This window comes from Corapipo altera, unplaced genomic scaffold (genome assembly GCF_003945725.1).
Source record: "Corapipo altera isolate COAL_440 unplaced genomic scaffold, ASM394572v1 69, whole genome shotgun sequence".
Lineage (NCBI taxonomy): Eukaryota > Metazoa > Chordata > Aves > Passeriformes > Pipridae > Corapipo > Corapipo altera.
Window position 1 is genome coordinate 5,384,679 of NW_020884908.1, and position 24,941 is coordinate 5,409,619.

The 24,941-nt window shown below is 39.9% G+C and overlaps 1 protein-coding gene across 8 annotated transcripts in view; it reads right to left on the reverse strand.

The window, feature by feature from the left end:
• Positions 1-573: 573 nt before the first annotated feature.
• The window catches only part of WDFY3 (WD repeat and FYVE domain containing 3), a 133,699-nt gene continuing 109,331 nt past the window's right edge, over positions 574-24,941 (reverse strand). For all 8 annotated transcript variants that reach the window (XM_027652734.1, XM_027652727.1, XM_027652733.1 and 5 more), the window contains 23 exons: positions 24,724-24,892; positions 24,345-24,508; positions 23,437-23,585; positions 23,047-23,167; positions 22,626-22,711; positions 22,271-22,351; positions 21,639-21,693; positions 21,162-21,281; positions 20,253-20,370; positions 18,994-19,100; positions 18,174-18,327; positions 16,130-16,221; positions 15,583-15,795; positions 12,866-13,013; positions 11,670-11,824; positions 11,088-11,246; positions 9,492-9,671; positions 8,260-8,442; positions 7,530-7,626; positions 6,234-6,563; positions 5,452-5,563; positions 4,816-5,013; positions 574-4,252 (listed from right to left, as the gene is read on the reverse strand). In XM_027652734.1, the coding sequence (XP_027508535.1) occupies positions 4,132-4,252; positions 4,816-5,013; positions 5,452-5,563; positions 6,234-6,563; positions 7,530-7,626; positions 8,260-8,442; positions 9,492-9,671; positions 11,088-11,246; positions 11,670-11,824; positions 12,866-13,013; positions 15,583-15,795; positions 16,130-16,221; positions 18,174-18,327; positions 18,994-19,100; positions 20,253-20,370; positions 21,162-21,281; positions 21,639-21,693; positions 22,271-22,351; positions 22,626-22,711; positions 23,047-23,167; positions 23,437-23,585; positions 24,345-24,508; positions 24,724-24,892 (3,312 nt within the window). In that variant the 3' untranslated portion in view covers positions 574-4,131. The remainder of the gene's footprint in view (positions 4,253-4,815; positions 5,014-5,451; positions 5,564-6,233; positions 6,564-7,529; positions 7,627-8,259; positions 8,443-9,491; positions 9,672-11,087; positions 11,247-11,669; positions 11,825-12,865; positions 13,014-15,582; positions 15,796-16,129; positions 16,222-18,173; positions 18,328-18,993; positions 19,101-20,252; positions 20,371-21,161; positions 21,282-21,638; positions 21,694-22,270; positions 22,352-22,625; positions 22,712-23,046; positions 23,168-23,436; positions 23,586-24,344; positions 24,509-24,723; positions 24,893-24,941) is intronic.

Sequence of the window (24,941 nt, forward strand, 5' to 3'; positions counted from 1 at the left end):
CAGTTTTTAGTTGGAGATGAACTCGTGGCCACCAGTGCTGGTACATAATTAACTGCCAACGTGAAACCTCACATTCTTTAGCATTACCAACTTAGAAAAAGGTATAGAAATGGATTGAAGAATTAGTAAAATGCTTCAACATTTGGGAATCTTAGGCTGTTTCTCACCAGATAAGGTCAAGTTCTGCTCTAGTAGTCATTCTCTCCTTGAGGAAGATGATCGAAACTGGATTTTGATACAACCTCCTTTTTTCCACTGTCCTTATCCCAGCATGACATATAATTATTCTGTCTGCTTTCTCTATATTGGCAGAGCCTGTTCTTCTACACATCTTCAAATTCCTAATTCACACTCTACAGTGACACAAAGCAAAAAAGAATAAACTAAGACATTATTTCATGCTGCATCATTATGGATGGCCATACCCACATTCAGAAAGCAAAACCGTAACAAGCAATAGAAATTTACTCCTGGTGATAATACAGAAACATGTTACTCGTTAGTTACCACTCCCGTGTTAAAAATGTTTATTCAGCTGCAAATGTTGCATCTTTCCAACAAATGCAAAACAGCTTTTTGGTGGTAAATAGCAGGTATTTATTTGAAATGAAAAAAAAAATACTTCAGTACCTGAACTATTGCATTTAATCATGTATTGTTGTAATTGTGTTACTCTACCTTTTTGCATTGGAGACAAATATACAATGAACATTCAGATATCACAGATTGCACACTAGATAGTAAATCGTCAGGCCTTTTACGTAACCACCAAAAAACAGATATTGGATTCTGCAATATAGTACAAAATTCCACACTCCAGTCTTAGCCAGTTATCTTCAATTTACTCCTGATGCTGTACAAATAAATGGCCATTTAACTAGGGCTTACAAGTTAATAACAGGACAAAAAAAATATACATTGCACTGACACAAAAAGTCAGCTGTGTTAATAGTCATGCAACAAGTAACCAAACTTGCTGAAATTAAAAATACTTTCTAAAAACAGTTTTAACTGCATAAGTATTTTATACACAGTTCATTTACTGAAACAAAAGGAGTCTTTAAATGATACAAAGCAAATATAAGTTTCTACCAATTTTATACATAAGAAAGTGCAAAATAACTTATCTAAAGTGTTTTGCTATTGAACTGATGAATGTTGGCTGGAGGCAGCCAACCCCCTCTCAAAAGCATGACATTACAGTTGCACACTACATACGAATGTTAAGAGTACATGGATAAGTTTACTACAAAGAACAAGGCAGGAGAAGACATGTGAGGTACTTGCAGAGAATATAGTCTACCAATGTTAGTGTACATGAGTATATTTTCGCTCAACAGATTTTTACATGGAAAACAAAGCAAGTATTTGCCTTAGAAGCTCGAATGAAATGGAAAAAAAACCCCACTCCCACGTGAACACAACAGTTGCCCACAGCACCAGCTGCCAGAGGAAATACGAGCAGGTGTGTTTTTTCCCTCCACCTCCAGCAAGAAAGAATGTGGTTTTTTGGAACAGCGCAACTGAAGAATTAGGTAAGAGGGCTGTGCTGGTTTGTTTGCAAAATGTAAACTGGGACTAACCTCAACACCAAGGAAATCGTAAAGAGTAACGAGTTTTTTTTTTAGTACGCTGCCAAACATCAAAGGTGCACAACACCACCCCTGCTGGATGCAGTTGAACACTTACCTCTGCACTGATGGCCTGCTGCCCCCGTGAGCCTGCATTAGCACTACATGCCAACTGCTTGCTTTTAGTGTTAAGATTGTATCAGTGTTACTGCCATAACCTTGTTTTTATTAGGGTTTAATTATGTGGCTGTACAAGTTCCGGTCCACAGAAAAGAAGACTTCCTTAAATTTGGGTTTGATTTGAAATCTGGAGGTAAGGGGAGGAAAAGCTCTGTGGACTCAAAAGGCATTTAGGAGTTGTCGAAACAGCCTTTTGCTCAAACGGAAAACATTAAGGCCACTAGCCTGTCTTCTGAACTATGCTGGTTTTGCATCATTTTGGGAAGGGTGAAGGCAACGTTAGAGAGAACAGCTGAACACAGAAATTCCAGTGCTCTGCACATGCTTACCAAGGCCCTTTTCCTGTTTTTTAGGGTCAAATCTGTAGGGTAGCCAGGCAGTGTGGCTACTTGACCATCACTCTTTGGATCCAAAATTTGGGTCAACTAAGCTCAACAAACCTGCATTTACTCAACAGTGTGCAAGGGCTCTAGAGAAGCCTTTCTGTTCATTTGGGGACCTAGTATACATACCAAAACAGGAATATATCTCATTTTACAGACCAGCACATACATAATAAACAAACAAGTATCAAAATACATATTTAACCTTCAGTGCATAAACATGTGATACCAGGGTAAATAGTAAGTGGTCAGAATTAACAAATTATTCACTGCTAAAAGTTCAAATCAAGAGAAGACAGGTGTGCCCCCACAGTGCCAAGGACCTTCTCGGAAGGAGCTCACACAGAGGGCATTTTTGATGGTGCAATTCTGATAACAGCAACGGTTTTAATTATTTGCCATCCCAGGGCCAGAGTCTGCCCAACTCATTCCAAGTGTAGTTGTGAGTGATGGCACTCACTGAAGTAGTAACAGAGTAAACACGAGGCCACCTGTCTTCTGTTGGTCTGGGCCGTATCCCTACTGCTATTTAAAAGAATCCATTGTGAATATACCTAGATCAGTCTGTCACCCATTTACAAAATATATACACATATGTTAAAAACCAAACCAAACACCAGCCTGCCCGCTGCCCTCCCTCTCCACCCTCACCCAACCAGAAACCCACTGGCAAGACCTCATGCAGAAATTAAGTCCACGTCCATGGGCCTATCCAATGTACGTGTTCCAATCCCAGTGGATATCAGTGTCTCTACTTCATCCCACATGTAGTGCAAAATAAATGACATAGTAGTAAAAAAATACTGCAATTAAATTCATATTGGAACTTAAAAACCATAATGGAAATCTACTGCTGTCCTCAAGTTGATGCCATGTGCTGAAAGACAAAGAGAGCTCCGAGAAGCATTTCTGACATGACTAAATATGACCCTGTTTTAGAGCAATGCCTATTGTTCCAAAAGGCTTTTTTTGCAAACAAGCTACAGGACAACAGCGGTTAAGTTTTATGCACAAGGAATTCATTCTGTACCTATCTGCAAGCCAATTGCTATTGACTAAAGAAGGTAAAAGCTGGTTCTTGCACTGCATGAATCAGCTGCTAACGAACAGTAAGTAATTAATAAAACTGCAGCTCTGACATATGTATAAAAGAGGCCTTATTAAATATGAACAACACTGAGGTGGTAAATAGTTTGGTATAAAATGCAACACAAGTGTACAATTTAGTTCCTGGTTATCTTACAGCTAGAATAAAATACTCCAAATTCCTATTCTCAAAAATGTTTTGGTTTTTTTTTTTTTTTTTGAAAAATCCATGTAATTCTATGAATAGCCTCACTTAAATTAAGATACTGTGGGCAACTGAAAGAACAAACATGCACAGACTGGATTTTTAACAGAAATACACATAATGCCTTCGAGTTTTCTGGTTTCTTTGTTTGTTTTTTTTTTAAACATTCGTATTTAAATTGATAGATGAGATAAAGATGCCACACAAAGTACAGTGGTTAATCTGAAGTCCCATGTAACAGGCAGTTAAGTTCATATTTAGATAAAAAGGCCATTATACCTATTTACAATATACACAGTTGCTTGCGAAGAAGGCAGATTTACAACTATCTTCTAAAAAGCCTTCCCCTCCCCCTCCCCCCAATTAAGATGACTAGCTCTACAAAAACAAGACAAGAAGGGGTGTTTAGGATAAGTGAGGATTTTCTCCATAGCCACGTCACATAGGTTTAGGGGTTGACAGTTCTGTTGGATTTGCGGTTACTCATCATGTCTTCCTGGGCCTTGTTCTTCATTTTGCTGTCAGCCTCGTTTACCTTCTGTCAACACAAACCAACTCAATGATCCCTTTTTACTTTTAGTGCTTAAAACGCAGTATAAACATAAGTGTAAACAGACAATATTCTAATCCCTTCCGATCACGGTACTCTCACTAGTCCTTGGAGTGACAGCGGGGCTGGATGAGGTCTCCGTTTGCCGGGATCCCATCAATTTCTGGGCCCCTCCTCTGAACCCCGCTCGTGCTGCAGGTTGTAGAAGCAGTTCTGGCACACTCTGACTGGTGAGGAAATCTTCAGCCGTTTGATTTCAGACTGGAATCTGCTGCACCTGGAGAGAAAAAAATAAAGCATTGCTTAACACAGGTCCCCTCCATTTCCATGTGTTTTCTATCCAGCTGTGTAAATTGTCATCATGACTTCAAACACCAGAAAATTGTCCAACCTTATCTTGACATGGAAATGCAATGCCACATGGCAGAAGCAGAATTTAACTTATACAATCACCACAGAATCAGTGCAGTGACTCTGAGTGACAGTTAGAAACAGCTGTTGTCACCAGTTTAGACTCAACGTAGAGCTACAGAGATGAAACTAGAAATACCCTCCCTGACCCAGTGGACCAGGAGACTTCCACTTCAGTTCATGGATAAGAGGAACTCACATACAGCCTCCATGTCATACATCCTCCTGTCTGAGGCTGCCTTCAAGTGGCTCCTAAATCAGCATCCTTACATCCTAAATCAACATCCAGTTACAGCATCCTTAAACACACAGTTTAAGTCGGTAAAGGAAACCTCAATTTTTTGCCAGAGTTCCGTGGCATGCAACAGCTTTACCCAGCCTAAAATTCTGTATGGAAAAGAGCCCAAAGGAGACTGTTGGCTGGCTTACTTCTGGCAGAAGAGCTGTCCACAGTTCCTGCAATGGTGACGCCTCTCAGTGAGTGAGAACCGGACGGTGCAGCCTGAGCAGCTGTCTCCCCCCTCATCCTTCACCCAGTGGTCAGCTGCGGATCGACCCGGCTGATCGCTTACAGACCAGCTGAACACCCTGCCCCGGCCATCCCCAATAAGAATCCTGCTGTGATCCCTGCAAGAAAAAAGCAAAAGCATTCCTGCAACTATTCTGGCACAGTAACACGCAGGCACCGATGGCTGTTTTTACATGTCAGAGATGGTATGATGCTAAACCGTTGCATAGTAATTCACATGCCAATTAGCCTGGTCTGACTGAGAAACGGAGCCACAACACTCTATGTAACATAATACAGCTGAATAAATCTACTTATTTCACTGTTTTAATCTCAGTTCTTGAAGAAGGCTGCCCCAAACAGAAGCGCCACAAACCAGCATTGTGCAAAGAGCAACGGCTGGTTGGTACCACTTGATCCCTGTAGGGGCTATTCACCTAAGAGTTGGACTTGATGATCCTTGTGTGTCCCTTCCAACTCAGAACAGTCTGTGATTCTGACACTTCCTGCTGACAACACTCAAAAATGTTTTAAGCAATCACTTGTGAGCTACTCACTTGGAGATGCCGAGTGCAGTGATTTCTGCTGGGTGTGCGTTGTCTTTGCGATCGAATGCCGTGTGCATAGTTAGTTTGCTTCTAAACACCAACTGGCGCTCCCATCTGTATCCTAGAAATGAGTGGGAAGGAGGAAGGGAAGGGATAAAGCAAACTTGCTGGTTCTCATTTTTGTTCCCTCCTCCCCCAACACTTCTACACGCGACTGTGCAGAAAGAAAAAATGTCCTGCTGGAGATCACTCTCTATGGTTCAAGTTTCACTCGGGGAAAACACAGTTTTCCACTGCTCTCCAATGCATGTATGCATGGAGAGGATACACAACAATGCACAAAGCCTCCAGTTTCTCTGAGTCCACTTGGGAGTTGCAGAGAATGGGGACACAGTGAAGCCCTGTACCAAAGCTGGACAGGACTGGCATAGCCTCACTTCCTTTTTTTTTTTTTAATTTATTTTAACCATTGTATTGTATTTTTCAAGTAAAGACTTAGATTTCCAACTGTCATTAATTTTCTCCATAAAAGGTCATATGATGCTGCGTTTTGGGTATGTGACTACAACAGTTTTGATGACATTCCAGTGCCTTGCCTATTTTACAGTAGTGTTTGCAGAGTGTCTTTTTCCCCACTTTGCAGCCTATCCCCTCTCAGGAGTTTGGAGGTGTGCAGTAAGCTGGGAGGGGGCACAAGGTGTACATCTGAATCAAACCAACCTAAGGGATATTCCACACTGTATAACATTACACTGGGGAATAAAACCAAGGAGCGTGCCCAACTTTTTTACCTGGTTTAAGCTTGCTGTAGTGCCGTGCTTCAGCATAGCTGGGGTGTGGGTGGTTAACCTGAGCATGGGGATGCAGTTTTGCTTGTCCCTCAGAATAATTCACAAAGATAAAACCATCTTTCTCATCCAAGCTGAGCTGGTCTGACCAACGCCTGGAGTCATCAGAGCCGCTGTCTGCTGACCACGCTGCTGCTGCTCTGTTGGATGATGACCTAGGCCTGTGGCTGGTGCTGCCTGGTTGACTCTGGCTCTCCGGCAGTTTTGTGTCCTGGCCTATGCATGGATCATCTGCCTCAGAGTCACTGCTGTCCTCTTCATGGGCTTCCTGCCCTGGATTCACACAACAAGAGAGATGTTGATAGCAAGGCTGCTCACAGCCTGTGCTTTTGCCCACTGCCACTGCCCACAACCCAACAGGTACCACCGCTGCATGGCGAGAGGGAAACAGCATGCTGGCATCTCAAAGCCTTTCCAGAGATTCAGCTCCTGCCAGGAATCCCACTATTCAACTCTTTTGCACTGGTCTGTCAGAAAACAGCACTCCTTAACTGAAGTTATTTCCTGCAACAGTCCATCTGAGGTAGGCTATGACAGACACAACGAGCAAAACCTTCAAAAATGCTCAAGTCAGCAAAACCTTTCAGCAAAACTTAAACAAGCACAGTCAGCTATGCTGAAACTGTCTGACTGAAAAATATGATGCAGATTTGTTAATACAAAAAAGCAATTACCAAAGACATTTATACTCCCACTGACACAGAAAAAGAAAGTTGCATTTATATAATGATGACTAAAGAGTATCATGGTTTGGATTTTGATCTGGATCTCATATCTTCAACATGAAGAGGGCAAGAGGAAAATGAGATGGCAAACAATTCAGCAAGCGCAGACCAAAATCTTCCAACAGGGTAAAATTATATCCTTGCTTGCCTAAACAGCATGCTGTTTCATCAGTAGATGTTTTTAACTCTGTTGTTATGCTACAATTCCATTTCAGACTAAAAGAATATGTAGCTTTTGGACAATGGTAGCATCTACTGGGTTCACCGATAGCGTAAATAACCACACAGAGAAAAGTTCCATCTTCAGGAAAAAAAGCTATGATGGCAACACTTTTTCTTAGTTACAGCAACATGAAACTACCTTGGGCAAGGTGGTGAACAAAACTCAGATACTCTACTTATTGTGCCTACTGTCTTTTAAGACAAAATCTCCATCATCCGTTCTGCACTCTGTAACCACAGGATTTCACCTGCACATAGCAAAAATCAGATAAAAGGCAAATACAAAACATACCAATTTGTGCTTCCTGACAATCCTCTGGCATTTCCAGCATCTCTACAGGCTCTGGAGCTGGTGTTTCTGGTACTTGCAAAAATTCCATCCGCCAGAACTGGAGGGACAAGGGATAGGCAAAGTGGCACTTTACTGAACTTTTGTCTTTCTTCTGAGCTACTTATAGAGTTAAAATGGGTGAGTAGAACTGTATATTTGCAATGGTAGCATGCAAGGCAGGTCACATCCCCTTGATTTTGGGGATTAGATACTATAAAAGGACATCTGTGTTCATCCCTGAACCCACCCCACAGAGCCATCTCGCCAGCAGACTCTGTTTAAGGCAAGCCCAAGGCTGCACACGAAAGTACTGAAAACTGGGTTAGACTCACACTGATCAGAAATGACATTAAGTTTCTCTTTTCTTTCTAGGCAACAAATTGAAATGTCTCAAGCTATGTAAAACAAAAATGGTGAACAAAAACTACAACCTCCAGGCACAAAAGCTGGTGACCAAAATGTGATCAAAACAGAGTAGGAAGGAAGACGTTTGCTACTGACCATTCCTAGTTACCACATCCCAATGGGTGCATCGAAGGGGAGAAAGAACTGCTCAGGTGAAACACCCAAGTACAGCAGGACTGCTTTTGGTACTGGCCAGGACACTGTGTTGGATAGACATGGTTTCTCTAAATACTGTTACTACTAAGGTGTAAACTTAGTTTTCCAAGCGGCGATTCCTGGTACTTACCCGGACAACTCCGTCCGAATGCCCTGTTACTATGACGTTCTGGGTGTCCCATTCATTCATCTCTGACACAAAGCAGCACATAATTTGCTGGCTTCGGCCAGTGAAAGTGTTGACACTTGCAGTAGGGCTGCCATTAATGCTCCACACATGGATGTAAGTGCCAGCACAGGATACAATATCTCCCTGCATAGACAAATAACACCTCAATACAAGTCTTCAGCAAAAATATAAGCCAGGTTCGATCACAAGCCAAGTTCAATCAGGTTCAGGCTAGCTCTTTTCAAGAAGTTTTAGTCAAGTTGAGTTTGGCCACCTGAGGAAACCTTTAGGATTATATGTTTGTTTTTTTTTTAATTATACCTAGAAAGTTAGACTTAGTAGTAACCTATTTGTTGTATTTACAGGGTACAGTGAGTTGACCAATTCCTCCACTAATCACAGCATAACAATCCAACAGCACATTTTCAATACTTTCCCTTTTCAGTTTCCAAAGACTCTGGTCATGTTGATGCCTCTCTTTTTCACAGACATGTGCCACCTTAAATTTCATTTGCTTCCTTACTGGGAACAGTCCAAACTAGTGCAGAGAGGAAACAGTAGCTGCAGTCTAAAGCACTGGCAACACCACAACCAGACCACTGATAGCTACTAAACTGTACCTCTTGCTACCCCCTCTGTGCATTACAGTCCCATTTTGTCTTGATTTCAACCATTACCTCTGCTCCAGTTGCAACAGGGTCCATCCAGCCCTGCTGACCATGCATGAGAGCTGGACAAATGATGACCTGTAACTCATAGGACCACAAGGCATACAAACTTTTAGGATGTGTCCATTTCCACTACAACTGGCACTGCAGCTTCACCCAAGGCATCTTCTGCTTCCTTTACATTAAGCTTAAGAGAAGTCAGCTAAGGTCACATATCAAAACCTTTTCTTAGCTCCTGTGGCAGGTTTGACAACCCACTCTGAATGTCACACTAGCTATACTGCTAGTATATATAATAACCTCTCCCAAGCTCAAGCTACTCTACATGGAATGAATCCATGTGTAACTCTGGACAAAAGACACAAATTATTTCCTAAACCAGCTAATTAAGTTTTCAGGTGACTTATATGATTTTTGACAAACTAACAGAAGAGCCCAGTTTGTTTTTCCTCGGTTTAACAATTTCCGAGTCTTGCTACCGTTCCCACATGGAATGGCACTGAATGGGGGGCATTTGGTTCTTACCGTTAATTCATTTATACAGAGAGCTGAAACTGGAGCCCTGTGACCTCGAAGCTGCGTTAGAAAGGAGAGTTTATTCAAATCCCAGATGATGCAGGTGCGATCCCGTGATCCACTCACAATTATGTGATAAGCCAGTGATGCTGTTAAGCATGTGACAGTGTCAGTATGACCCAGTAATGCCTGCAAAACACAAGTCAGGAGGAACAAGATGAAATCAGGAGAGAGCACCAAAATTGCACATTAAACCCTCTTATCTGGAAGATTCAGATAATGTAACATGAATATTCTATCAGAAGATGCAGCTGCCTTACAAGCATTCAGTTGATAACTATTTTCATAATTGAAAATGACAGACTAATATTTTTTCCCATTTAAAAAGTACTTTGTCAAAACAGAATTTCAAGAGTCTAATGGCATAGAGCCTTCCACTGGATAAAAACCATTCTGTAGCAGTAGCCTGTTTATAGGGTCAGAATGTGTTCCAGGTTGCACCTGAAATTACGTTCTGAAAACAGAAACTAATGGCTCCTTTATAAACTTCTGTTGATGTTTAAGAGAAGATAAAAGAGACAAGAAAGAGCTGCAACCAAAAAGGCAAAGTCAATTGGAAGGAGGAGAAAAATACAAGTGTCTACTCATATTAGGTCCAACTTTTATATTTTAGGCTTAACTGCAGCATACTCAATCACAAATCACTGGCTACCCTGAAATTTAACATACAGTGTTTTATCTTGCACTGTTCTGAAGTAAAACACTTTGGAAACACAGCTCTGTACAGCTGTTAGATACCAAGCAAGGGAAGTTATTAAATAATTCTCTAAATTTCTTAAGTTTGAGTGAAAACTTTTCTCTAACAAAAAGTCCTACTGTTAAGATGCCAACAGGAACAGTAACACTCTACAACCTAACTACCTATAACAATTATACACAGCTCCTAGAATATTTGGATTTAGTTAGGGTTGGGTTTTTTGTTTGTTTGTGTGTGCATTTTGTGATTTTTTGTTTGTTTTTTCCTTAGTAAACACAAAAAACCCTCTCTGCACTTAGCTGCAACTGACTTCAAAGCACAGCTGCTTGCTTTACATCAGAACTTGCTGTCTTGAATTAATAAAGCAAGAAAAAACTTCAGGTGATCCCAAAGAAGTATACTCTGCTCCACAAACATTACTGCCAGAAAGAAAAAAGTTTTGCACAGAAATGTAATTTGAACATATATATTTTTAAAGAAAAAGTAATTAAAAAAAAAAATTAAAAAGAGGAAAATTAACCTTTAAGGAAGCCTCCTTTCACCATCCTTCCTGACACAGTTTTTAGATGGGGGGTTACATATAACACTACAATAAAGCAGATCATTTCACAAAACACACCTGTACAATTTTGTTAACATCACTACCAAAAGCTCCTGGTGTTCCACTATCCTTAAATATGATACAATTTTAAAGACAATTTGCCCACTTTCGATGCAGATCTGTACCTCGACTCCTCCCTTCTCCAAAGATCTGCTGGACTCATGGTTTCAAAGGTTACTAAGGGAGAAATAATTACTTTGATCCTGTAACATTAATTTAAATAAAAGGCATTTTTACTGTATTTTACCTGTTTCAGTGTGAGGGCTTTAGCCTTTTCTTTGGAGACACCCATCTCCCACACACACACTGCTGTGCTTGTTCCTCCAGTGATAACAAGTTTGGGGTTGGGGCAAATGGCACACAGTATCTGACCCCATTCTGACAAACATTCATAAACAATCACTGCCTAAAAATAAAGAAAACAAAGAAGAATTACTTGCAGGATAAAAAATAAAAACCTTACTGCCACCTTATATTCATTAAGTCACTAAGATATCACTGCTACCCCTTATGCAGTTTTTGCTCAAACACAAGCAATTCAAGCCTCTGCCATAAGATGCCTCCTGAGGTAATATGAGATGAGCTTTAATTGCATAGATTTAATTCATTCATGTTTTGCAGACCCGGTAAAAAAATTATTATTAGTTGGTTTATGTTATTCTGCCAGCACTCCGATGAAGAAAACCAGGTAAGGAGCAAAAAAAACTTACGCAGTACAAAATTACTTCATTCACATGTGAAAGAAATTTCCATTGTTCAATTTTTTTCCACTATTGAGCACCAATTGCTTTGGTATATTCAGCACCGAAACAGATTTCAGATTACCAACCTTGTCTGACTCGTAGGTACCCAGTCTGCAGCTGAGGTCTGCATAGCCCCAAGCAAAGGTTTTATTCCAGGTAGGTGGGATGAGAACCTTATTCTGTTCCACTGCCAGAATGCCTTTATCAGTGCACACGATCTGCCCCACAGGCTCCTTGAGCTCTAAAAAGAAGATGGGGTTATGTTTTAGTGCTGGGAGAGACAAATGCCATCTGATCCCAATAAGTACCTGCTGTTCTGCAAAAGTAAGGTCTCCGTACTGGCTATTTATACAAATCTTTGTTCCAGCTGCAGTGATGGTAACTTTTGCTCCATTCCTAACAAATGCAGACCTAAGCACCACCAGCAGTGGCAAGAATACTCTGAGGACAACAGATAGCTCTGATCTGTGAGGCTGCACAAGGTGTTCCTCAGACAAGATGCCTGTGGTCATTAAAAGTGATTGCAACATTTTTGACACAAATAAAAGTAAGTTTTTGGTATTGATTCCAACACCTTGGACAAGCATTCCCACAAGCTGCTTTCCTCACTACAGCTCATAGTGTCCTATTTGTTTTTCCCCAAGCTTTGCAAATATAGATTAGTCCTTTCTAATTTCCTGACTTAGAGTCTACACTTAAGTCCTACTATGCCCTGTGTAATAGTACATCCTCTCTTTTTACAGCAGGCAGGCACAGTCACTTACTCAGCTAGGAAAGAAATCACTGTATAGCATTTACCTGCCTCACAGACAACTAACTTCTGCTCGGCATAATGTCAAATATGAAGTAAAAAAACACCTTCTTTTGTCTCAGTGCAGCTACCAACACCATCCTTTCCTGCCAATACTTCTCAGTATTTCTTGGCACTGCAACAAAGAATCCTTTTGCCATGAAAATCACAAAAATCGAGGCTATTGCAGGCCCAGAAGCAACATACTCTGAATGCTGTTTGTTAAACTAAAACTCTATAAAGAGGTGCTTGGGGCCCATTTTATCCCTCTATTTAAACAAAGTTATATTAAACCGGTGCTTTCCAAGTACACTTTAAAGTAGGTAAGAACATAATCTTACACCATTACAGTATTTTAAATTTGCCCTTCTCACAAAACTACAGGCAGTAGGAATATCAGAACTAAGCAAAAGATGAAAAGGGACTATCTTGCTGAAACTCTGAATGCTGGGGTGACGAAACAGGAATAACTACTGTGGCTTTACAGTTTACCTTTCACTGGAGCAAGAGATGGCCGCAGGTTGTCCAAATGATGGAAGAAAATCTTGTCACCTGTGGAACCAGGAGGCACAGAGGTTCCCACAGTCTCTCCATTCAGTCGGCTTCTAACACGCTTTGGTGGGTGTGGTTTTTTGAAGAGCTGAAATTCATCAAGAAACTAATTACAATCAAAAATTACAGGCTTACAAGGGCACAAACGTAAAAAGATCATAAATAAGTCCAATTTACCTCCTAAAAATTCTGCAGGTCAGCAAACGTTACTTAACTTCTCTCATGTTCACTAATAACTTATGGTAATCATTTAAAAACAAAAAAAATTCAACAAACAATATGAAATCCTACAAGAAGCAAGGTTTTTTTTAAAGCTGTCCCCAGTTGCAAAAGCAGCTGAATTAAAGCAAGCAAAAATCCCAAAGCTGATGCATAACGCAGTAAGAAATTCTAATCCATGGTAAACTGAAAGCTAAGTTTTGGCTTTGAAACAAACTGTGTCCCACAAACAGCAGCTCACTCGCTTGGAGGTGGCCAGGCTACCAAAGAACAGAGTAGCAGCATGGGTGGGCATGGAATGGGACCCCATATGACGACCATGTACAAGAAAGGCATCTGAGTCCCTGATTATCTTCTGCATAGCTTTTCATTATGAGGGGCTGAATTTACATTTTATCGCTTCAGTGACCATTCCAGTGTTAAACAAGGCAATCATTGCTTCTAATAAGCCATGTTCATCAGTGACACACACTAAGGTTTATCACTTGATAAATTAATAACAAACACCTTAGGTGGTAGATGCTATGTATTACAATATGTAACTGACAAACAGAGTGGTTTTTTGCAAGATTTCAACAGCTCTTTCACAGAGAGGCTACTACAGCACTGAAAGGAGAACTGAAATTCCAATGCTGAAACTTGTTTTCCTTTGAGCCCCTTGAAATGTGCTACCTGTTTGCCTTTCCAAAGCAGAGGGAACATGCATAAGCCTGAGGTAGCTGAACTATGACGGTGTAGACATGTTTCTACTGCTTGCACCAACCCCTTGGGTACAAATAACAACACGGCCTGCATGCCATCCCCCTCCCTGAACGATAGCATGCCTCCCGTCTGGCTGGGCTATGGGAGGACTGAGAGAGAAGGTCCATCATACAGTGTTTCCCATGGACAATGGGTCTCAAAACTCCAATTCCAGCAACAAAAAAACCCAACCCCTCCTTTGAATGACCGTTCCTCTTGCTTATTCATTTTGCTCTGCCCCTCAGGCTGTGGCATCTCAGGGCCGCTGCAGTCGGTGAGAGCCCTCTTATAAACATAGCGTCAGCTCTGCAGCGTTTTGCATCACAGACTTTTAAAATGTAAAACCAAACTACAAGGTGCATTACTAGTGTAAGAGATGAGATAAAGAAGATGTAGTCCCCATGTTACATCTCCGTGCAGCAAAGAAGTGAAAAAGGGTAGAGCAGCCATGTCACTGAGACAGCCTGCCCTGGATCCTCTGTGGAAAGTCAGAGGGTAACAGAAAAACTCAACAGTCACATAAAAATGTGCTCCAAGAGCACTCCCCACCAATAATGACTGGAAGAAGTTCTGAGTTTCCTGAGTTTATTGCAGTTTACTTCCTCATGCAGTTTCTGGTAGATCTCACCACATTTGTATCCAACAGGCATTGGAAGATTCAGGCAGACCTTTTGACTCAGCTGCAATGCTCTTCCACTGCCCTGCCCCGCCCCTATCTGTTCATCTGGCTTTAGCTGGGCCATGTCTGATTATCATCACAACCCAGTGACTGGTTATTATGTAAGAGGAGAAAACCCTGCAGCCACTACATAATTAGATTATTGAGAAAGTGCAAGGAAGGAAAAGGAGAAAAGACACAGAAGACAGATGAACAGTTCTTAGCCTTCCTTCCAAGCTGTGAGAGACAGATAGCTGTCAGTGGGGTTGCCACAGGAAATATCCCATGGCTGTCCTGAAACATTAAGTGCTGAGAGCTGAGTCTAAAGCTTCCAACACATTGGTTGGGTTCCCAGTGAATTGCTGACTCTAAAGAAATGCCCAATTAAAAAAACAAAAAAAAACCAAAAAAAACCCCACTCAATCTCCCCAAACCTAAAACCCCACAAAGTAAAACTTCAAACTATTAAATGTAATATTAAATCTAATCTCTTAAAGAGAACAAAAACTTTAAAGCTTTAAAATGTGTCTGTCTATCTCGACTACAGCTGTCCTACAAGAGTCATATCTTCCTAATTTAAAGTCTTAATATTTTTTGCAACATATTCTTCAAATAAAAGATGTGGCCAAGCCTTGTGGAACATGAAGAGACTAGTGTAAAAAAAGAAAGCATAGTTATTATAGAAATAATTTTATTACAGGATAACCTAAAATACCTAAATACTAGGCTTTCCTTTGAAACTACATTTTCACTCCTCCCCTCTAACTTTGCAGCAGGAACATACTTTTTTTTTTTATATTGATTTTTAGAGTTGAGCTATAATTCATTTTGCCTTTAAGGATGTAAAGGGGAAAAAAAAGACATTTCTAATCTCACAGGGAAAGTGCAAAGTTAATCATTGCATCATATATGACAGAAATGTAAATGATTTCATATCACTGGAAGAACAAGTTTTACTCCTAAAACACCTTCTTGTTCCATATTAATACATTTCAATTTAAGTGTTAACCGCAAAATAAGAATTCTACAAAGGGTATACCTGCTTTGGTATCTGTCCAAAGTTATTAATGAATCCTATGGTAGCTGTCTCTTTTAATGGGTCATTGATGTTATATATGTCCACTTGCCCCTCATAGAAGAGATGGTGAAAGACATTTACAGCTTCTACTGCAGCAGGACCTTGCTGTTTATAGCCAAAGATCAAGTCAATCCACTCATGCAGGTGTGCACTCACAAAGTCACATTCCAGAGCCTGAAATTCAAAGGGCATGCATTAAAACTAGACAGACTGGTCATGGGTTGAGCTTACTACACCTGCCACAAAGAAAAATGCAGAACATACTCTGACATGGTTTTGTTATGTTTTGATACAGCTTTTCACTGAAGCAAGTCTTGCCTCAATGTACTCCCTGGCCGAAAAGGAAGGGGAGGAAACGCTGGTTCTACAGACCTTGACAACAATCAGCCATCAACCCTGAACTCACAAACTGGCTGCTAACTGTGATCACACAAACCGAGCTCAGATTAATATGCAGCAGAAGGTCCCAACTGAGGCTTTCTATTGTCATTACTAAAGTGCAAATTACCTCCCGATGAACTCTGATAAATTCACGAGGATCTCCTTTTGCCCACGGAGGGAGTATGACATCACCAAGTTTAGTGCCATTTTGTTTGCAACCTATTAAAAAAAACAAAAACAAAAACAAGAGCTTGGAGAGAAGCACTGAAACTGCACTGCAACAGCAAACATGAAAAAATATTATGAAAAAAATTCAAATTGTAACACCTTTCTTTCATAAAGGAAGCCATTTTTGTCTTTTCTTTAAAATACTATGTTGTTTTTAACTGTCAAGCAATAAAACATGAAAAATTCTGCCTTGGTTGTTCATGCAAGACGGCTTGCAGGAGGAAGAATTCAAATATTCCATGCTAAGTTTTCTGAAGAAGTGTTTCAGCATATGGTCTTCAAAACTAACATTATTCTTCTAGCTAGTGGTGTTGATTAGATTACACATCCTCAGTCTTCACAATGCTGTAATGTACAGTCTGAATTCAAAACCTCTGTGTTTCTCTGTTAAGTGCTCTTGGAACATGATTATTTTCTCCATTTTTCTATTTAAGTAAATTTCTGCTTTTCTCTTCCTGTCATGGGAAAGATCCACTGCCATGCATGAAAAGTTAATGCAAACACCAGCCAGTAAAACAGCCCTCTGTGATCACTGCACAGTCAGAACCTTGTTGTGCCAGTTTAGCTCCCACCCAAGCAGACAACCCTGCTACTGGGAACTGCTACCATAGCAGCTGCCCATTTTGTACACAGAGGAATCAGCACAGCAAGGTCATTTTCTTATCTTCTGTTTGATTTCATTGTTCTCATTCTGTGAGGAAAACTGAAATAAACGTGCTGGTCCCAATTTAAGAGAGGACAATAACCTGTATTTGGCATCTGTTTAGCATGTATATAGCAATGACATGTCAAATGAGTGTGTTTTAAAGAAAATAAAGCCCAGTATGAGACAGTGTAACAGCAAACTGTACTGATAGACCCTGGTGGAACATCACAATACAAACATTCTGTGTCATGTAATGGAATTATTGTTCTACCCATGAGAATGGCTACACATCATAGGAATACAGGTTAAATATTCATTTCTTAACAATGAGCAGTTAACTGGTATCCCCCCAAGCTCCATGTCCAAGGATATAGGTGATTCTCCTGGGCATGGTCTGGGTACAATACATTCATCCTGCCCTGGACAGCCCCATTCCCACTCTGAGCATTAAATAGGGGCATATTGTGATTACCAAAAATGTACTTGGTGAGACTTCTCAGTTATGTTCTTGTTCTGTTGCTTGTTAGGTTCACAGCACGAGCTCAGAATATAAGAGCTTAATGCCACTGTTAAGAGTTACAAAAAACCCTAAATAACACACACGTCCTACAGAGAACAGGTGTGATATCTGATTTCTGCTGAGTATCACTGTCACAAAAGCTGTGACATTTCAACAAAACCATTAGGAATACTTTAAAACAAAGTTCTAAAAGTGAAGACTGCCAAACAGATTTTGCAAAGTTTAAAAAATTAAGCACACAAATAAGCACACAAAGATGGTGAACACCATCATGGAGTAGCAAGTTACATGAAGAAAAATACAAAGTAGAGAAACTACAACTAAAATATGATTATCTGTGCATTTTGAATGGAACCAACCCCCCCCAAATCGACTAAAACCACTTCAAACAAAAATATTTCTGGGTATTTCAGTGACTTGTTCAGCAATTCTCAGAACGAACTTTGAATTGCTTAAAATGAACACTTACTGTTTGAGAAAATATCTTAAGTGATAAATCTGAAAAAATAAATCTGAGGTATCACAGTGGAAAGAACAACTCCTGCTACACTCTTCCCAGTGAAAAGATGAGTTCTGAATCATTCAGACTTGTAAATACAGTACTGAATAAACAAAAAGTATCAGGAAATACCTTAAGTACTCCTGCTTTTGCTTTCATGTCAGAATGTGCAAGTCACCTTTCAGTTCTGCCTGTATCAGGAAATGCTTTTATCTCATGTTGGACTGTCTGGCACTGTTCTCACACCACAGAGATGCTATCAAGCTCTTATTGCCTACCTAGGTCAAAATTGTTGGAATTCAGCAGGAACTCAGGGAGGTAGAAGAACTCTGGGATGAGCTCCTTCACGTCTGCCATGTTGTGCTTCGACGCTGAGTACCAGGCCTCGCGCACGCTGTGGAACATCCTGTCAGCCAGGTCAAAGTGACCGCCCTGAGGGACAGAAACAGAGGCACACCAGCATCAGAGTTATTTCTCAGTACAGCAGGTTTTACCAAGAAGGCAAATCAGAGCATCCTCTGCCTAATAAAGACACTAGAATGTAGCACATTTCTTCCTCTAACACAACGGATTTGATCAGCTGCATTACTTTTTGATACACAATAATAGTAAACATGGAGCACTGAGATACAGATATACAAAACTTAAAGAAAAGAGATATCTAGTCTGACTTCAGTCTCTTACAGAGAAACACAAATCTTTTTTGCCTGATGGCTTCTGCCTAGGAAAATATGTGATATGTAATATTACAAAATGCATTACCCATCAATCTGGCAAACAATTCCAGGACCTGCAAACTTTTGTTTATTTTAACACTCAGTACTAAAATATCTCTTTGGATAAACATACTGGTTTAAAATAAAAATCTTTCAACATCTGCAGCACAGAACTAAACAACTGGCATATGATTCTTTCAACAACATACAGTATTTCGTTATATCTTTTTAAAAGACACATCAAAAACCTGCCAGGCAATAACAACTCTGCCAAAAGGCATTTCTCCCACGATATTTGATGAAAACAAAGCTGACTGATCATATTTTTCAGTTATGTCTGAAATACACGCAGGCAAGAAATATGAAGTGATGTAATTTTTACCTGTAACCGTAAGAAAATCTGAGTAAAAGGCTCCATCCGGACAAGGTAGGAAGCCACTATCATGGCTGATGAATAGTGGGTCCCATAGTGATAAGCTGGGGTTTCCCCTACAGATCAAACATCAAAAATATAGAATAAATAAAGCAGTTACCTGACAGATTCGGTACTGACTAGAAAAAAAGAATTAGTACAGTATTTTAATTACTCTGTGACCATGGTCACATTTAAAATTGGAATCTGTAATTTTCATTCTCAGAAATCTGAAAGCTTTATATTTTGTCAAGGTCATCCCTTGAGTTTTGGCTGCAGTCCAGTAGCCCTAATTCAGTGGGCCTCTGCAAAGCAATACTGAATGGTTAGTCATTTTTTATTTTAACTAATTGAAACGTTGCAGTGCAGCCATGGAGATTTCTGCTGAAGAAACATTTTTTAAAAAAACTGTGAATTTTTTTTCTTTACTTTTAGACTTATCGGTTACTGTGGAATTAAAGCCTTAGGCAGAAATACATATCAGAATTGTTGGCTACAGATTCTGTACAGCTTTCACTTTCTTAATTTCCTGGTGAAAAGTCTTTACAAATACACTTAGAAAATACTGATACATTTCCAGAAATGAATGTCTCTGCCACCTTCTGTTGTGTTTGATACAGAACAGCACTGCAGTAGTTAAACAGGTCTCTGTCTTTGATAAAAACATATAAGAAGAGTTGCTTTGCCAAACAAAAGGGTTTTTTTCAATATAAAAGGAAGCTCTACAATCATGAATATCTAGCTTAATTGCATCTCATTCTTGGTTTTTTTTTTTAGTCAACAAACTGCTGTTTCTTTAGCCAAAAAAATGCATTAAGATTAGAAATTAAAAAGGTACAATACTGCTAATGCAGAAGTATTCTCATTCTTTCTAGTACTTATTTTCATGACACAGCACTCAAATTGTATTAGCAGACAGTTGGTTGTGCTTCATGTGCCTGCCCATTCCAGACTTTAGACAGTTTTAAACTCCTCTAAATATGCAACTGTTTGTCTTCGTTTTTACATATACACAAAACCTGTAATTTGTATTTAAAACAAACAGCAAGAAAACCAATACCCCTTTGCTCTAATTCAGTGTTCATTGGACACTCACTAAAAAACATAGTAGAGTTCTGCATATCCATATCCAGACCTCTTTACCCATAATGTAAAAATGCATGAGTCTCTCCCATGACATGACAGGCACACCTCCCTCTGCTCTTCCTGAAGGATGGATCAGTACTTACCATTGGGATCTTCCCAATCTTTGTATCGCTTCTTGTATTGGGCTAACCTGTCTTCTGTTTGAGCTCCCATGGGCTTCGCCAGGTTTCTGAATGTTTTGGGATTTGTAAGATCCAGTTCCTTTAAAAATAAAGCAGACAACAATTTTATAAAACCAAACCAAATCAAACCCTTTCAATACTGTTGATTACTATATTTAATGCCACATACCTCCTGAGCCTCTTATCTTTGCTTTTGACACACACAGCAGGTGCAATGTTGGATATGCTTTAAACAGTCCTTCAGTCTGATCCAAGAGAGTCAGTGTGTTTTATTTTAAATCACATCTGGACTCTGGATAATTTTTATCCTGCTCCCCTCATTCTGTCCCCAGTTCTCCCTAATTCTGTTCCTGAATACTCGACAAGCACCCTAACAATATTTTACATTATGGTCTGGGTGATAGCAATGCCTGACCACAAAGACATTAATAGGATGTTTCATCTTTTTCAGAAGCAAATTCTTCACCGTGGGGCCAGATTTCATTGTAGCGCCTACCACAGCCTTCTGGACAAGGATGCTTTCTCTGTGGGCTTAGGAGACCTCAGGATATTCAGAAAAAAGCTAATGTAAAGGTTTATAGGAACTAATGCAACCTAGAGAGACAACTGCCTCCCTACAAATCCCAAGCCCTCATCTGTGTACTGTAATATCTGTAAAATCAGCACAGGCAAGGACCTGCACACATGAGACAGCCAAGAATCTCTCATACCCTACCACTGATAAGTGGGAGAAACAAAATAGACTGAATTAAAGAACTACTGACAAAGGTTCCATGCTTGGTTTTACCTGAGCAGGAGCCAACTGTAATACCTGCAAAACCTCCAACTTACAAAAGATTACTGGCAAGGCTGACAAGATACTTCATTTACCTCTGAGTCATAGTCTGCAAGGATCCAGGGAAAGACAGGGTACTGCATGAGATCATTATAGGATCTGCCGGCCAGAGTGTTTAAGTGCATCAGGTACTGGAAGTTACTGATTTCTCCTCTCTTAAAGAAGACAGATAACAGCACTGTAAAGTTTTCACTTTACAACAATCAAATGGCTACAATGTCAGTGTTCAGTGTTCTCCCCAGACATATGAAACTTATTTCAATATTACAATGCTCACCTTACTTTGACCACTGCCTCCCCCCACCCCAGTTGCATTTTCAATGGCACAATCATTTCCTATTTGAAGATGATATAATGAAATACTACAAACTAAAATGCTGAGATACACTTTCTATAGTAGTATATTCCAGCTGTTCGAATAAGAGGATGCAACTTATGTGTACTGATTAATTACATATCACTACAAAATGTAGAATTTAATATAAAATAATCCCTAAAATTTTCATACTTACTTCCCATCTTTGAGTAACAGATTTTTCTCCCACTAAAGTGCTAAGCAAGCCAGACCTAATGGGAAGAAGAACGTGCATTGTTTGACTTCACAGTAAGATCTGGCTTACGTCTTCACAAGACAATCCAAAGTTTCAAGAATAAAACTTGTAAATTGCAACAATTAGAAAAATGGGTCTTTAGCAGTACTCTTTTTTACTTCTAAACACATACTGTAAAAATTATGCATGTTAACCATGCAATTCAGTGCCAGTGGTGTCTACTGCATGAAATATTTTTAAGAACTTGGACACATCTAATGGCTTCAGCACTCTAATTCTTTTCACAATGTATCTGCATGCTGACAACATTAATCCTGAAACTCTAAATTAACTAGTAAGAGGATACACCAATGCTGCCAATGACATTTTCTTTGTCATTTGTTTCATTTTGACATTTTGTGTCATTTTGTTTGTGTGTCTGTTTTAAATACACTTAAAAGTAACTGGAGCACATCATCAGTAGTTACTTATTTTGGTGATGTCCAATTATAAACGGAGGTTGCAGAACTCCCCAGATAATCCTGACATTAATGCAAGCGTCATTTATTGGAAACCGATGAGCTCTAGAGCTTGTGAGGAACAGAGTCACCTACCCTTGCTCTACGCTGGTGTTTGGCCTCTGCCCAGACACCGACTCCGAGCTGTCGGTCAGAGATGGCACCACAGCCAGAAACCTGCATCAGCAGTGAAAAGGAGATTACAATTAGTGTTTCTGTCCTGGGTATGTCATCTCCTGAGAATCAGAGCTTATTTAGTACCGTTACAGACTTTGCTGTGAGTCTGCTACAGAACATCAACAAAATCAAACGGCAGGTTTCTCGCTGAAGGCATTTAGCGCCTTCTAGTGGTTCTTTCGTGCAGCACTGAGGTGCTACCAGGCATCAAAAACGGCTCAATGCAGACATTTGCAAATACTCATATTAAATGTTCCAACTTTTTTTACAATACCTTTGATAAACTTTGTTTCGAACGCCCTTTTGGAAAGCTAGAAGATAGTTTCGTCCGTCCCCTGAGAAAACTTCAATTGCAATTGGCTGAAAACAAAGAGGACAAACCCATATCAATGCTAACTTGTCACCTCTGGAGGTGCAGACCAGCTAAGTCATACTACATCTGGCACCAAGTTAGGGAGAAGTAGACTTTGCTTAGCGCAGCCAGATGTCTTATTTTTGGACCACTTACAGTCACTGACACACACAATAACCAGGGTGAGCCAACAAGGACGCCCAATTTAAACACTTCAACACAGTGAATAGTTTCACTTTCCAAATACTGACGAGTTACATACTGGTTTTAGCTTTTAAAAATGACAACACTGTCATAAAACTTCAAAGTTGTCTCCTCAATCCAAATACAGTGTCCAAGTTACCTGCAAAAGGTATCTCCTTTTATGCACTTCCTTGATATCTTCATATGCAAAAATGCTGCAAGTTCTTTTCAGCTGGCTTGGTCCTTGCCTTGCTCCTCTAGGTATGATTGGCTCATGCATCCTGTAAATCAACATAAACAGGCAAGAGAGAAGTGATTAAAAATAAGAGAAATTAAAAGAATTATTCTCTTAATTCGTAAGAGTCTAGTTACAGAAAAATCTGATTTTCACAATATACCATACTACACTGAGCAATTTATAAGCACAGAGGAAATTGCACCTGAATTCTTCCTGCACCTTACATTGTTTTGGAGTTGACTTGTCAAAAATCTCATTAAATACTTCTTGCTCAGCTATTAAAGACTGAGGAAACTCTGTTAATCCACTCACTTAGGAGGCAGTGTCTCGATGTCCCGTATTTCTCTGGTGGCTGTCATGGTGAATCCATCAATGACATAGAAGTGCTCCTTCCCAAAGAGCAGCAGCCCTTCGCTGGTGTCAAGGCCCTGGACTCGGGCACAGCGGTACATGTGCTGGATCTGTAATCAAAGGCAAACACTTAGAGAAAACCCATTAATGAGCTCAGGGTCAGACCACTGCCTTGTTAGAACAAGCCACAGACCTTTATTACTTGTACATACAGTGAAAATCCTGTCATTTTTGTCCTTAATCAGAGATAATGCCTGCAAGTAGCAACTGGGGAGGGAGTTAAAGAAATTCTTCTCAATATGATATAATTTATCTCTTTATCAATTTATCCACTTGCACTATGCTTCCTGAACATATTTCAGAACCTGTAGACCACTCAACTATGATCACAACTGTATTTACTGGTATACTTCAGATGGACAAAGTTTAAATATACAGCATGGTAAATCAGTTGTTCTTGGGGATAAAATACTAGTTATCAATCTTTTTCATTCTAATGAAGAGAACAATTAATTATAGACAGTGTGCCAAGTTCAGCATTTATATTTTCTGTATATTTTCTGTCCAGACTTAATAAGTTGACACTATATTCCAAGCATGGGATAGCTCATAGCTTTCATTTCAGGACATGTTCATTTTTCCCTTTTAGGCATAAGTTAAAAGAAAAGAACGTTCTCAGTAGAGGGTTTTCAAGGTCAGGATCTCTTTGAACCAAAGCCCACATTTGGTTTCAAGGAAGAAACTGATGAAATATACAGCAAATTCAGCTGAGGATCAGGGAAGTTATATAGGACATTATTCAAACTTGTGACATGTAATGCAGAAATTCCAATGCAGTAAGTTCTTAGTGGGTTTGAAGTACACAGTACCTTCTCTCCTTCTTCAAGAAGTCGAAGCAAAGTTGTATTGTCAGTCTTCTCCTCTTCATCAATTGAACTCCCCTCAACAATTTGATCCTGTGACTGGTCCTGGTTCTCATCATCTCCTCCATCAGGAGCAGAGCGAGATCGTTTCAGGGGAGGCTTCACCAGGCCTGGAAAAGAAGAACAGGTACAGATAAATAAAACCCTGAAACATAAAAAATCAACTTCACAAAATCTATCATCTTTCAAATTACTGACCTAATGCCAAGACAGAAAAACAAGAGTCCTACAGGTTCCTTATGCTTATCTTTATGCAAATGCACGAGAAGATATAAAGGCAGATAAATTTCAATAAAACAGTTCAGGACAAACCAAATGATCTAACCTTTGACTCTTGCAATAGTGTCCTCCCCATGTTCTGGTTCCTGCTGAGTTGTTTCACCCACTGTATTCTCTTCAATAGCATCCTGGAAGACTGCAGGGTTTCCAGAAGCCAGGCGCATGTAGTACTCCTTGCTGTCATAGCTTATGGCTCTACGGTAACGAGCAGGTTTCTTGGAAATAATTGAAGAAATTGCTTGGTCAGTCGACTCCTCACTCAGG